Source organism: Dermacentor albipictus, chromosome 9, assembly GCF_038994185.2.
Source record: "Dermacentor albipictus isolate Rhodes 1998 colony chromosome 9, USDA_Dalb.pri_finalv2, whole genome shotgun sequence".
Lineage (NCBI taxonomy): Eukaryota > Metazoa > Arthropoda > Arachnida > Ixodida > Ixodidae > Dermacentor > Dermacentor albipictus.
In genome coordinates this window covers 130,273,431-130,286,521 of record NC_091829.1, presented here as the reverse complement: position 1 = coordinate 130,286,521, position 13,091 = coordinate 130,273,431, and the positions used below count along the sequence as shown (strand labels likewise).

Genomic DNA, 13,091 nt, shown 5'->3' with positions numbered 1-13,091 from the left:
GACAGAGTGCTAGACTTCAAGTCTAACACTTGAATTCCAGCGCTCTGTCCTGTCCCAACCTTTTTTTTTTTGTTAGTCTTGTTAGCGCTAGTAAGTATGTCACAGCAGACGTAGGCATTCTCACACTTTCGGTCTCTTTAGCAATTACTAGGGGCAAATGAAAACACTGCTCACAGTAACTCACTTCAACATCAATGATTCCTTCGGTATCAATCGGCGTGCCATGTTTGATACCAGCTTGTCTGAGATTAGCACTCGGTAAATGCTTCGCACACTCTGCCTCTGACATTACAGAAACTGCTGCTCCTGTGTCTAGTTCCATGGGTACCTCTCCCGTTTAACTATACATTTATTACAATGCCAGGACTGCCCGAACGGTTATCGATGTGACAAAGTGTAAGCAACTCTCTATCCAATGTTTCCGGCTCCAATTGGTGTACCACTCTCGTTTTGCACATTTTTGCAAGATGGCCTTTCTTATGTGATTTATAACAAGTGCTGCTGTAAGAATGGACAACTTACAGGTGCGTGCCGCCCCCCACATTGATGACAAATTGACTTAGCCCTTTGCGTCAAAGTCCTTGGGTGTCGGCTTTTGAGGGCCATGGTTGCTGCATGCCCCTGCTTCTGAGCCCCGTCTCAAAGTCGACGAGTTGCTTTGCCAGTGGAATTCGCTGCTGCTGTATGACTGTTCAGTGCTATTTTTCGCACCCATTTGCAATGCATCTCTCGCTGCCATCTCCATGGCAGTGGCAACGTTGCAAACACAGTTCCAGGTGAGCTTGGTGTCGGTCATGGCTGGCAACCAACAACGTACAGCCGCGGGTAAAGACCAGCTATCAAGCAGTCCCAAAGTTCTTGTTCCAGGAAGCCGCCGAAATTGCATGAGGCTGTTAGTTTCTTGAGCTGGACCACAAAGTTTGTGATGCTTTCTTGAGGTGCTTGCTTCCTTTGATTAAAGTGGCATCTTGCGCTCACTATTGAACGCCTTGGCAAGTAGTGCTTCCGCAGCATTGACACGATTTCCTTGTACGTCAATGTGCGAAGCTTCCGATGAAGACCTCCAAGCTTACGCTGTCGGGATCAAATTCCGGTAGCTTGCCGACCGCCGTCGCCATCTTCAGTTCTTGTTGCTGTCGGGATCGAATTCCGGTAGCTTGCCGACCGCCGTCGCCATCTTCAGTTCTTGTTCAATCGCACCCTCATTGCCTGTTTGTTGTGCCCGTAGAGGGAGGCACAGGCCTCAAGAAACAGCTGTATTGTCCGTGCTGCATACTGGCAGCATGAAAGCAACCATCTACAAGATTACAGTACATGAACAAGAATATATACACGCGAAGATACACTTGTGCGTGGACAACATGGTCACATCGCTATCACTTCATCATCTAACAGCAGTAAATGCACATGCTGCATTCCAGATACCGACACAACAATGGGCACAAATTGCCAACCACATGACCCGCTGTGGTTGCTCAGTGGCTATGGTGTTAGGCTGCTGAGCACGAGGTCGCAGGATCGAATCCCAGCCACGGTGGCCGCATTTCGATGGGGGCGAAATGCGAAAACACTCATGTACTTAGATTTAGGTGCACGTTAAAGAACCCCAGGTGTTCAAAATTTCCGAAGTCCTCCACTACGGCGTGCCTCATAATCAGAAAGTGGTTTTGGCACGTAAAACCCTATAATTAAATTTTTTTTTGCCAACCACATTTTGCTTTTGCTCTAATGGCATTTTGCTCCCGGCACATTGTCCTTTACGCTTCTGCTTAGGGCATGGACTCGCTTGGTTTTTTTTGTTGGTCGTCCGGCTGGGATTCGTCCTGCACCCCTTGGTAAGCCAGGTCGACGTCTTGCAAGGCTTGTTGGCTGCACTTTAATTTTTTTGCCGTGCCTCTTTGTTGCCACGACAGAAGCCTTCAACCTTATCAGGAATTCATGAATGGCACTTGTGGTGGTGATCTCTTCCAGATGTGCACTCACAGACTGCAGGAGTGCAGCACTAGCAGGGTCTCTTGCAGCTGCTGTGTAAATGCGCTGCATGCTCTTGCTGAATGATGAACACTCATACTGTTCTGCCAGGTCCTGCAAAGGATGTTTTTGTCAGCTATTGTCCATTCATTCTAGCACAAACCTGCTAGCTGTGAATTTGCCGTGTGCTTAAATATGTGGACACTCATGAGCAAAAATGCAGCTTGCCTTTTTATAATATAGTGTGCCCAGGAATCGGTCGTGATGGCAAATTTTTTTTTTTTGTATGTGCCTTAAGTTGTTGCGCATCTTAAGAGCAGATGTTTGCAATTTGACCAGTAATTTATACTTGAGTATTCATCACAAACAGCCTAGAACAAGGCCCTCCTTGCATGCACTCGTAAATGTGTGTGTGTGTGTGTGTGAAAGACACTACAGGCAAAGCTACTAATGTAATCAGTTCTGTCCAGTCAACTAGCTTTCATCTGTAAATGCATAAAAGTAATCTTGCAACAACAGCTATGCAATGGTGGGCACCATGAAAAAACTGACATTGAAAAGACTAAAAATGAAAGAAAACATGGCATCTGTATCAGGTTATCAGCGTGCTGAAACATGGAATGTAACACACCTCAGGCTGCAGGCTGGAGCCAGCATGTGGCTCTTGTGGAATGCACAGTGGCTCAGTGCAGTTGGCACTTTCTTGTGCAGCTGGCTCACTGGTCCCAGGAGAAAGAGAAAGTGCCACGTCGTCTTTCTGAACAGTAAATGGCACGAAAAATTGCTCTGGGGGGCATCGATCCCCAAGTGCCAGATGAGCCAGCTCTCTGCAGTCCCCTGGAGTAAGCTCTGGGCTGTTTGGGAACAGCCCACCAAGGGCCCGCTGTACAACTGCTTGATGCTTGCAGAAGGCACCCTGGCTCCCCTTCCAGCAACTGCAGACTCCTACATCAGCCCTTACCTCATACGTCCCATTACCCAAAGAGTTGGGCACATTGTAAACATTCTCTTCAACTTGAACTATGGATTCTGGTGGGATTTCGGGCATTTTTTGGAGAAGGTGCTGGAAATCAATTTTGTGTGATTGTTCACGATAATTTGCATGACGCAGCAGCCGCGTTTCAAAATATTTTTCCCAATTAGTCATTACAAATTCAATTAGGGCTACTGCGTTGTAAGCTTTGGTCCGGCTGAGAATGACATCCTTGAGGATTCGGACAGATGCCTCAGAATAGTTGTTAGTATTCTGTCCTCTTGTGACAATCCCAGCACGGTACAAAAGCACCCACTCATGTTCACGTTGAAGGAATGCCTCAACTCTTTGGACGTAGGATGGATAAGGCAGGGCATGTAGGCATGCTTTGGCTGCCTGAAGGTCACCTTCATCTTTTGCGTAAAGGATCTGAAACATAATATGAAACATCGATGTGTATCAGTTCGTTTTCAACATCCTCATTGTCTTCTAGTGGTGTTTTCTATATAGTTCATAGGGAATTTTAAAGAGCCCATTCTTGCCAGAAATTTCAGTATGCAAGAAATAAGTTAGGCCAAATTATTGCTGTATCTTGTGCACAAACTCTGTGAATGTTATTTCTTTCATTTTGGTTGAATAACTCCATTATCCAGTGGTTGTCAATTTGTGGCATATGTCATTCATTATAATAATTGCATTTTTATTTGTTAGAATTGTTTCAAAGAAGTGTTGTGAAAACATTTCTCTCACTATGTGTATTATGCAACATTAACATAGCTGGCTAGCATGATATTAACACTAATGAATGAAAAAAATTGCCATGAGAAATGGCACTCACTCGCACAGTGAATTAATCACTGTGCTAGCATTAAAGACCTGTGTTTCGCCCTGCTTGTTTGCATCCAAAATGGCCAGAAATTACTCATAACTGACATTACAGAGAATAGATCCGTGCATTTTAGAATAATACCCTGATAAAAAATTCCAGACTTAGCAGTCGCAGCACTGAAGCTTTAGTGCAGCCCTAGAAAGCCCAAATGAGTAAAAGGAAAATCAAATTGAAGCTTTTCTCTACCTATTTTGGGACCGAATTGCACTACAGATACAGAAGAATTTTATGCCTCCAGACTAATCAATGAATCAGTCTTTTACCTGTCACATTTTTTGATGACTTCAAAACAATGTGTTTCACATGTGGCCAGTGATTGCCAAGCTTTGATGGTGCAACATGACAGTGTCCCATATCATGTGGCACTTTCTGTGGTGCAGCTTCTGACATCAAAAATAATCAGATCAGTGACTGTGGAACCTAGTCGTCGCTGATCTGATTATCTGATCTGATCATTTATAACTTTTGGAGAAAAAAGTACACATATGAAATATGCATACTTTTTCTCCACAAGTTGCAAATCGATTCAGTGAAATGACATTTTAGGACTGTGGACAGCATCCTCTAGCTCATGATAGACCAAATGACTGTGACTCCACCAGAAGCTCTCCAGTGCTACCGTATATCGAGTAGATGGAGCAGCTGTGAAAGCATGTGCTTTTGGAAAGAAGATTGTTTTTAAAGCAAATATTTATACAATGCATATTGCATGTTTCTTGTGGCTGATGCACGTGGGTGCCCACAAGTGTGATAAGTCTTCAACTTAATCAGTTACAGACTAAGTTGCATCATGTTTTAGCGCGCCTTGTGTATATGTATTGTCCAAAGGTAAACATTGATACTAGTCTGTGCCATTTTTTTCTTCATTTCGTGTTTCTCTTGGCGTGAAGAACCTAGCATGGTAGCTTAACACGAACATATGCTAACTAGCCCTATTCCTCGCCTTATGTAACCTCTTTGCTCTTTACACCATCTCGCTTTGTTGTGGGCTTGCGTATGTTCTCTGTCGCTTGTATTCAATCAACATCCATCTGTAAATTACTCTTTTGTGTGGTGTAATGTCGCCAACATGCTGTCGAGTAGTGAGGCAAGTGAAAAAGACAACCAAGGTCATTCTGACCTGATACGCCGCACCCATTCTTTTTTTTTTCTCAATCCAGGTTACGAGATGTTGTTCTCTACCTTTGTTCTGACTATAAAGTTCCAATCTTGCTTCATCGGTGGCTCAGAATAAGCTTCGCCAAAGATCTATCGTGCAGCGCCTCTTTCTGCAGCTTCCAGCTGCTGCCTCCATGGGACAGAAACTGTCCATATCTTGCGCCATTCACCTACACTCCCACGTTGGCTTAAGCTGCAGCCAGGGTGACAATTCGCAGCTGAGAGGGGCGATAGCGTCAGCATTGCTTTATATTTCATCACTTTTACCTGTGTATATTGTTCGCTTTTATCATGTAGCAAGTGCTTTTTTCATAATACACCTCTGCCTTAATCCGGGCCTTACAGTAATAGTTTGTTGCATCACGTTTCAGTTGCTTCTCTTATCATGCATCTCTGATTTACACAGGCACTAAGAAGTTCTGAAATAAGACAAACTGCACAAGTTTGTACACTTTCCGTTTACTAGAACCTGGGTTGCAGTGCATTTTTTACTGTGCTAAATGCATTATCCTTACTTGAAACCCTTTAGCCCACTGCTTGAAGTGTTGAAGCAGTGTTGACAAGCACATACAACAGTAGCAGCAAACTGTGAAGCTTGTTGCAAGCTGTATTTGCTGACCATTATCACAGGTGCTTTTTAGTGGATGTCTAAGGCACTTGTCCTAACAAGCAATACTCGGACAGAACTCTACATAACACCGCAGAAAAATTGAAGCCTAATAGTAAAAACATTCACAAGCTAGTTCTACTGTTCTAAGTAGTGACACCATCTCATCAACTTTGTTTAACTGTTTCAAGTAATATTTACTTTTATTTCTGTTATGTTCTTTTTTCTGTCATTTTGAAGCTTAGTGTAAGCACTTTAAGCCTTTTTGTTACCTTCTGAAAGCTTGCCATGAGGTGGCGCCGGTCATCTTTCGGTATCTTGTTGTGTGCAGCCAAAAGCCAGCGCCACTCAGCTTGGAGGACATGAAAGATGCACAGCAATTGTGTTGCTGAGGGCCAGACGTCACAAAGGGCATCCTTCTCCGCCCTGGAGTTGTCAGTCATGAATGCTGTCGGAGCCTGCAGGTAAAAAGGAACTTAATGAATCAGCACTTTAATAGATGAACCCTGCATTTCCTTAATATATTATTATCCCATATAAAATCATGCAAGAACTTGGTCTCATAAGCAAGGTACAAATGCATTACTTCATGCTGTCTTTGGAAAAGAAATATATAATGTTACTGACATAAAAGGCCTGTTCCAAATGTTTACATATATTTATGGTATCTACTCGCATAATGATAGTACTTTTGTGTGAGAAAAATTGCCGCAAATTCAGGGGTGCGGTCATTACGCGAGTTGAATTTCCCGCGTAAAGAAAACATTTTTTTTTCATCCCACATTTGCTGCAGGATGACAACAGGTCAACAAACAGGCGGCTGCCGCTGTAACAGTGCGGGATCCCAAAACAAAAATGGTGGCCGGCAGAGCAAGCCGAACGCGCTGAACGTGATTTTTTTTCTTTTCATGAGTATATTACGCGCATTGAAATAGTTTCTTTCATATCAGTAGTGAAGAATATTGTTCACATCGGCAAGTCTGCGGCAATAACGTAGCCATGTCCACTTTGAGGGGACAGAAACAGAGATGGGCATGCTTAGCTGCCAGTGACATAAAAACACATGGCAGGTATGCTGCGGAAACTGCGGCATTTGTCTTCACTACTATCCTAATACAGCACGTTTCCGCGAAGGGTGGGTGAATATCTTAGCTGTGTTACAAGCATCAGCCTATGAATAGGGTACGCTGATAATGTATCGTAAACGTGTAAACATGGCTACTATCATTGCGGCTCACGATTTGTCGCATGCCCACGAGCGCAGACGAGAAGAATCAAAAGGTGCCTTTTTTGTTGTTCCTTTTTTGTTGTTGTTGTTGACCACAACCATTATAAAGCCTACAAATAATAAAGCCAAGGCAAATTTGGTCGTACCTTTTTTTTTTTTTTCACGGAAGTGTGCAAAGTGATGAAAGGCATCCGCTTAAAAATGTTTGGTGCATGCAGACCACTTGGTATGTCTTGAACAGTCCTTCGCGTAGCATTCGACAGCATTCGACAGACGGTAAGCGCGATCATCATTAGCTAGGTTTGGCACACGACGTATCACTGCGGCAAGTTCGAGGTGTGATTATTACACTGGGAAGAAAAACATTGAATTTTGACGTCAAAATTCAGGGGTGTGATCATTACATGAGTACCATCATTATGCAAGTAAATTTGGTGTATATATATATTTTTTACCCAAATGTTATGAAGGTTTATGTGCGTTTTTGTTAACTGTCATTCAGAGCAGTGTTTCTGGCACGAGACTTGGTTCTCCCTATGTTAATGTGCTTGCTTGCAGTGCTTGGATTATTCATTCACCTATTTTTCTATACCTACATATATCATAATATTTGTTGAAGTTCTTATCATTTTATACTCTCCGTGGCATTTGATTTTTGAAATGCCTGCCTATGTTATTGAGGAGGAAAAACAGTAGCGTGAAGGAAACAAGGACAAGACGAGTACACGGGACTGGCGCTTAATTCCAACTGAGGTTTACTGAAGCATTGTGATATCTGTAAGTACAGCACGAGACAAGCATAGGGTATCACATTCATGACAAAACATCCACATATCAAGGAGTCACCAAGAACACCCTCACTCCCCAAAACAACCACATTGCAGCCATGCACCATGACAGAACCGGGCGGCCCAATATACCAGAGGTGTTTACAGACAATAGATTATTCAACAGCTTCACTCTAAAGAATATGTGAAGATAGGTTGAAGCACATTCTCTGACCCACCAACTGATAAAGACCTGTAAAAACAAGACTGAAAAGTAAATGCTGTGCTGGTAAGCAAGACCTGTAAGGAATACATAACAAAACAAAAATGAAAGAAAAAAATAACCTAGGATACTTGACTAAGAAACTTTTGTAAAGCTTGAACTGCAACAAAAAATAACAATGTTTAAAGAATGAGGTATTGTGTCACTAAACAGGAACAGGGACACTATACATATGCTCCCAGGAGGGTGACCTCTTTGTCAATTAGTGCTAAAGAAGGCATGCTAATGCACTTGTCACCTGACTTCAGGACATGAAATGCCTCAACAATTTCCCTCTCTGTTCTGTCTCGTGAGGGCTTTCCAAATGTGTGAGTGAAAATTTTTGTATGCGCTGGAAATTGTTGAGGCATTTTATATTTTGAAGTCGGGTGATAAGTGCATTAACATGCCTTCTTTAGCACCTAATGACAAAGAAATCGCCTTTCTGGAAGGATATGTGTAGTGTCCCTGTTTCCCGATGCAGCGCCTCGTTACGCATGATTAGTGTTTTTATAGTTTAAGCTTTATAAAGTTTCTTAGTCAAGTATCTTAGGTTCTTTTTTTTTCGTTTTTGTTTTCTTTTATGTATTCCTTACAAGTCTTGCTTACCAATGTAGCATTTGCTTTTCAGTCTTGTCTTCTAGGTTTTTATTAATTGGTGGGTCAGAGCATGTGCTTCAACCTCGCTTACCATATTTTTATTTAGAGTCTAGAGTCATACTGTGCAATAATCTCTACTGTCTGTTATCCCCTCTGTTATATTGGGCCCCACGGTTCTGTTATGATGTATGGCTACGATGTGGTTGTTTTGTGGGCTAGGGTGACTCTTTGACATGTGGCTCTTTATCATGAATGTGATACTCCCATGCTGGTCGCGTGCTGTACTTACAGTTATCATATTTCTTCGGTAAACCTTAATTGGAATTAAGTATCAGTCCTGTGTACTCGTCTCATCCTTGCTTCTTTCGTGCTATTGTTTTTCCTTCTCAGTTATGAAAGAATTCATCCAAGAAAATGTTTTACCTCCCCTTATGCACTCATTGTTTATATGATTGTTACCAGTGATGATTTTGCTAACAGCCCCAGTTCTAGCTACTAGCTATGGAGCTGTTGATGGGGGGTATATTTCCATATTGTGCAGTAGTCAGTAAATGTAACTGAAAAATCAAAGTGCTTGTGGCTGTTTTGGGAAAAGCATGGATATGTGTTTCCTGGCAATCATAATATACTAGTAACTTCCTGTTTTATAAAACTGGCAAGCCATCTTATAAAAATATTGGTATTATTAAAATTATTGTTATTAAATTCCAGGATTATAAAAATTCCATTCGGTCCTTTGGCAGCACTGGTGCAGACTCTTTTACAACATGTTTTAATTGCAATGTACAATTTGTACCTCTTTGTTGCCGAAGCATGATGGGTGCCTGTCCTTCAGCAGCTGAAAAGCAGCATGGTACCCCTCCCTTGTTTGGGAACTGTGCACAAGCACAGCTACAGGCACTGCTCCTGCTTTCGTGGCCGTGAGCAGCACGGTGGCCGTGCTACCATCTGCATCACATGATGATGTTGAGTCCACGAACACAATGTTTTGTGATGACTCCAGGCTCTGGGCGCGCTGCATAATGGGCGTCACAACGAGCACTGCCCAACAGTCATTGGACGTGCTCACTGAGCAGACATCAGTGCCTGCATATCCACAGTGAGAAGTGTCAGCTTTTCTACAGGAATTGTTGTGTTGCTATTAGTTAAAATTTCAGCATGTATGGTACATGTGAAACAACTCTTGCCATCAAGCTATGCAGTATGTGTCGCTATTCTAATGATGAGGACCGCCTTATTCTGGCTCGAGAAACAAAGTTTTCTTTTTATATGAAACTACCAAAATGTGCATGGCGCCTTCCTTAACAGCAACAGCCTCAGCCACTAAACATTTTTCATTGATGATAATACATGGGTCATGCCAGCCACTACAGAAGAGGAAAATTGTACCTGGATTGCTAGATAGACAGCTTGGAAGGATGCACGCATGCTCGCCCAAGGACTCAGTTAACATCACCAGAGCTGGGATAATGTAAAACTATACTAATCTGTTTTAATTTGAACTCCACCATTGGCCCTCCATAATAGGTGAAATTGGCTCAAGCCCCGTCTATGTGGGCGCGGCGGCTGCCCATATAGGCAGTGACCGAGCACTTTTGACCTATGAAGCAGGGCTAATGGTGCAGTTGGATTATGTGCATTATCCCTGCCTTGGTTTGCCCTATGTGAAAGCATTAGCATTAATTTTATACACAGTGCTTCCTAACTTTGGACTTTTGGTGCTGTTCTGCAGTTCTTTTCAAAAAGATTCTGTTGTTCGAGCATTTCCTCTGATGTTTAAGCCATTCTAAAATGCCTTGGTAATTTTAGAGCAAATACGACCTGCATGCCTGCCCCATCTGCCACCGTCTTGTGATGTCAAGGGAATGCTATAATACAACTTCCTTGTTAACAAGTTAGCAAGTAATGTCAGAACTTTCACCACATAGCTTTTGCCAAGTTATGCATAGAAAAACCATAAGTGTGTCTCACCAAATTTTTGTCGTTTTGAAGAAAACTGCTTTGTATTTGACGCTAGTAGGCTCTGGAAAGAGTATCGTTTACACTAGTCTCTGCTAGAATGAAGCTCCATCTTTTTTCTCACAAATGACTTCGTTCCTCTCTGAAGGTGGCATCAAAATGTGGCAAATGCCTCAAGCTCCAATACGTGAATGTCTATTTTTACAAAGGGCATGTACAGGGTTGCCAAACCACGAATTGTCCCTTCAACTTGCAGTTCACAGCACTTAGGCAAATTCCATAACATTTAGAGCACTTGATCCTGAAAGCATCTGGTAAGAACACTTTTAAGCTTAACACAGTTTATCCGAACAGGCCAGAACCCCACAGACACCTGACCTGACAAAAGGTTGCTTGGTGAAACAAGTCACTGAGATGTCTTAAATGGGTCCTGAAACACTTTTTTAACTAATCATAGAATGGCCTCACTATGAAAGGGCGTTGCCTCACAAGTCTCATGCCGCAAAAGTTTTTAAAATCCTTCAACTATAAGTGAAGTTATTGCACCGATGCCCAGCTTTCAGTGTCTTCTCCACTAGTGCACTGGAAGCTACACAGTGCAGAACGCAAGAGGGCAAAGGCCGAGCCAAAAGTTTAGTGTCGTGGCAGCAAAAGGGCTCTTTGTGGCACCTCGTGGTGGCCGCGGTAGACTACGCTACGCAGCATACCACTGCCATCTCGGAGGCCATGTGCAGCAGACGCAACTACGCACAATGCAAAGATGAAATAATTTTTTCTTGTCTTTTTGAGCTTGCAGTATTTATCATTTATTTAACTCAAAATTAGCAATTATGTATTACTGAGAGTGCTCTCACGATCACAAAACCAGCCAGTGTTGGTGGGCCAACACTGGCTAATTTTCACATCCAGAAATGTAGGCGTTGGGCGACTGTGGAGGAGCGGCTAATGTGCTACATAAGCTGTTGCCTAAGAAAAAAACCTGTGCATGGAAAACGTTGTGCCTACAATGTGATGTTTTGGGTATTTCAATGTGCTATTATATGAAAAGTATGAACTCAATCGCATTTTGTTCATATGTTTTACTTTTGTCTGCTGTTCCTTTGCAGTAATAAAAATTATAGTTCATATTGACCTCCTGTGCAGTGCTTTTTCTCTTGGATTTTACTGTTATCTCTGCTGCTTCTCAGCCTCATTGTGAACAATGTTGTCTCACATCTAATATTACTGTAACACAGAAATTACCTGTAAAAGACAGTTTGTTATGCGTTGCTTTCTTTTTTTCTTCTACTCGTCAAAAGTAATTGCATTGCCTCGGTAAACTTTGTGTGTGTGACAAAAAAAAAGCTACATTTGTGGGTATGTCTTACTGTGGATATCATGTCAGCTGCAGTTTCCCATGGAAACCAGTATGCATGGCCAGTAATAACCATGTCAGCATCTTCTAAGGCTCCACTTTGGTAACTAGAACTTCTACTGCTTCAGTACTGCCTCATCAGTGAAGCCTAACATATCGGCTGCCTCTGTATGACTACGCACTCTGTCTGTACTTAAAGAAATTGGGCTTTATCCATAAGATGTGTATACATCCCAAACATATGTATACCAGATCCCAAAGCTTATTTGTGCTAACACTTAGTTCCCTTTCATTTTTTATTTACATCATACTGCATACCATGTGGTCCAAGCAGGAGAGGCAACATAACACAAAAAATATGCGTACAAGAGGCACAATTGCAAAATATAAAACATATCAAAGAAAACAAAAATAGCACAAAACAGCAATGTTACTTAGGAACTTATTTGGAGGCGGGATTTAAGTTGTGCAAACGGTTACCACCGATTCCCTGGACAAGCACAAGTATTTTGACAAAGTTATTGGCACTTTGTTGAGGTGCCACCTTTCCTCCATGAGTTCTTAGTACATTTGTTAACATCAGTTAACCTTTTTCACTAGTTCAATGTGCAATTACCACTGGTCATTGCTGTTACTGCAGGTAGTGTACTTTGTCAAAAAAGGATGACATTCAGAAAGTGTAGGAGCTCATTTAAAGTTGATGTGTGTGGTTTACCAAGCAAACAAAACACAGCAATCTAAGAACAGGCTATGCTCAATATCAATGGCACACATATTCAACAAGTTTGACATGACAAAGCTCACCTGAAGCTGCGTACTTGGCTATCTTCTCCTGCAGCTTTGCCATTGGGTTTCCTGGTGGACCAAATCTTGAAGTCCTCCATTCATTGTGCCACCAGTATACACTCCTCCTAAGGGGGTTTACGCTGCCATTGGCAAGCAGGAGGGGGCCATCAGGCTTAGCAGCGAGCAAGGCTTCGTGGTGCCGTATTGCTTCAGCAGGCCCCAGGCCTGTTTCGAAATATCCGCTGAAGGACGCTTTTGCTTCTTCACTGGGCCGAAGCATTCGTAATGCATCAGCAGAGTCTGTGCTGTGATTATGCTGACCTGATATCTTGATGACTGTTGGTAGGGGGACAGGCCTGCGTAGGAATGGGTCATTTTTTTTCGTGTCCCTGTTCAATTTTTTAATTTTGATATCCAATCTAGCCTCGCACTTTGTGCTTCGCTGGGTAGAAGTCTTCGTCTTGTTTCGTTGGTTGTGTTGGCAGCGCCAAACTTTGTGGAAGACCATCCTAAAATAAGAAAAATTCAGCATTTTCT

General features: G+C 42.5%; 1 protein-coding gene across 1 annotated transcript; it reads right to left on the bottom strand.

Moving 5' to 3' along the window:
- Positions 1-559: 559 nt before the first annotated feature.
- On the bottom strand, positions 560-6,057 carry LOC139050201 (uncharacterized). Its single transcript, XM_070526405.1, has 4 exons — positions 5,871-6,057; positions 2,603-3,373; positions 1,950-2,085; positions 560-798 (listed from the first exon to the last, which is right to left on the bottom strand). Exons 1-4 carry the CDS (start codon positions 6,039-6,041, stop codon positions 560-562), a joined length of 1,317 nt encoding a protein of 438 aa, XP_070382506.1. The 5' UTR covers positions 6,042-6,057.
- Between the last annotated feature and the right edge of the window lie 7,034 nt (positions 6,058-13,091).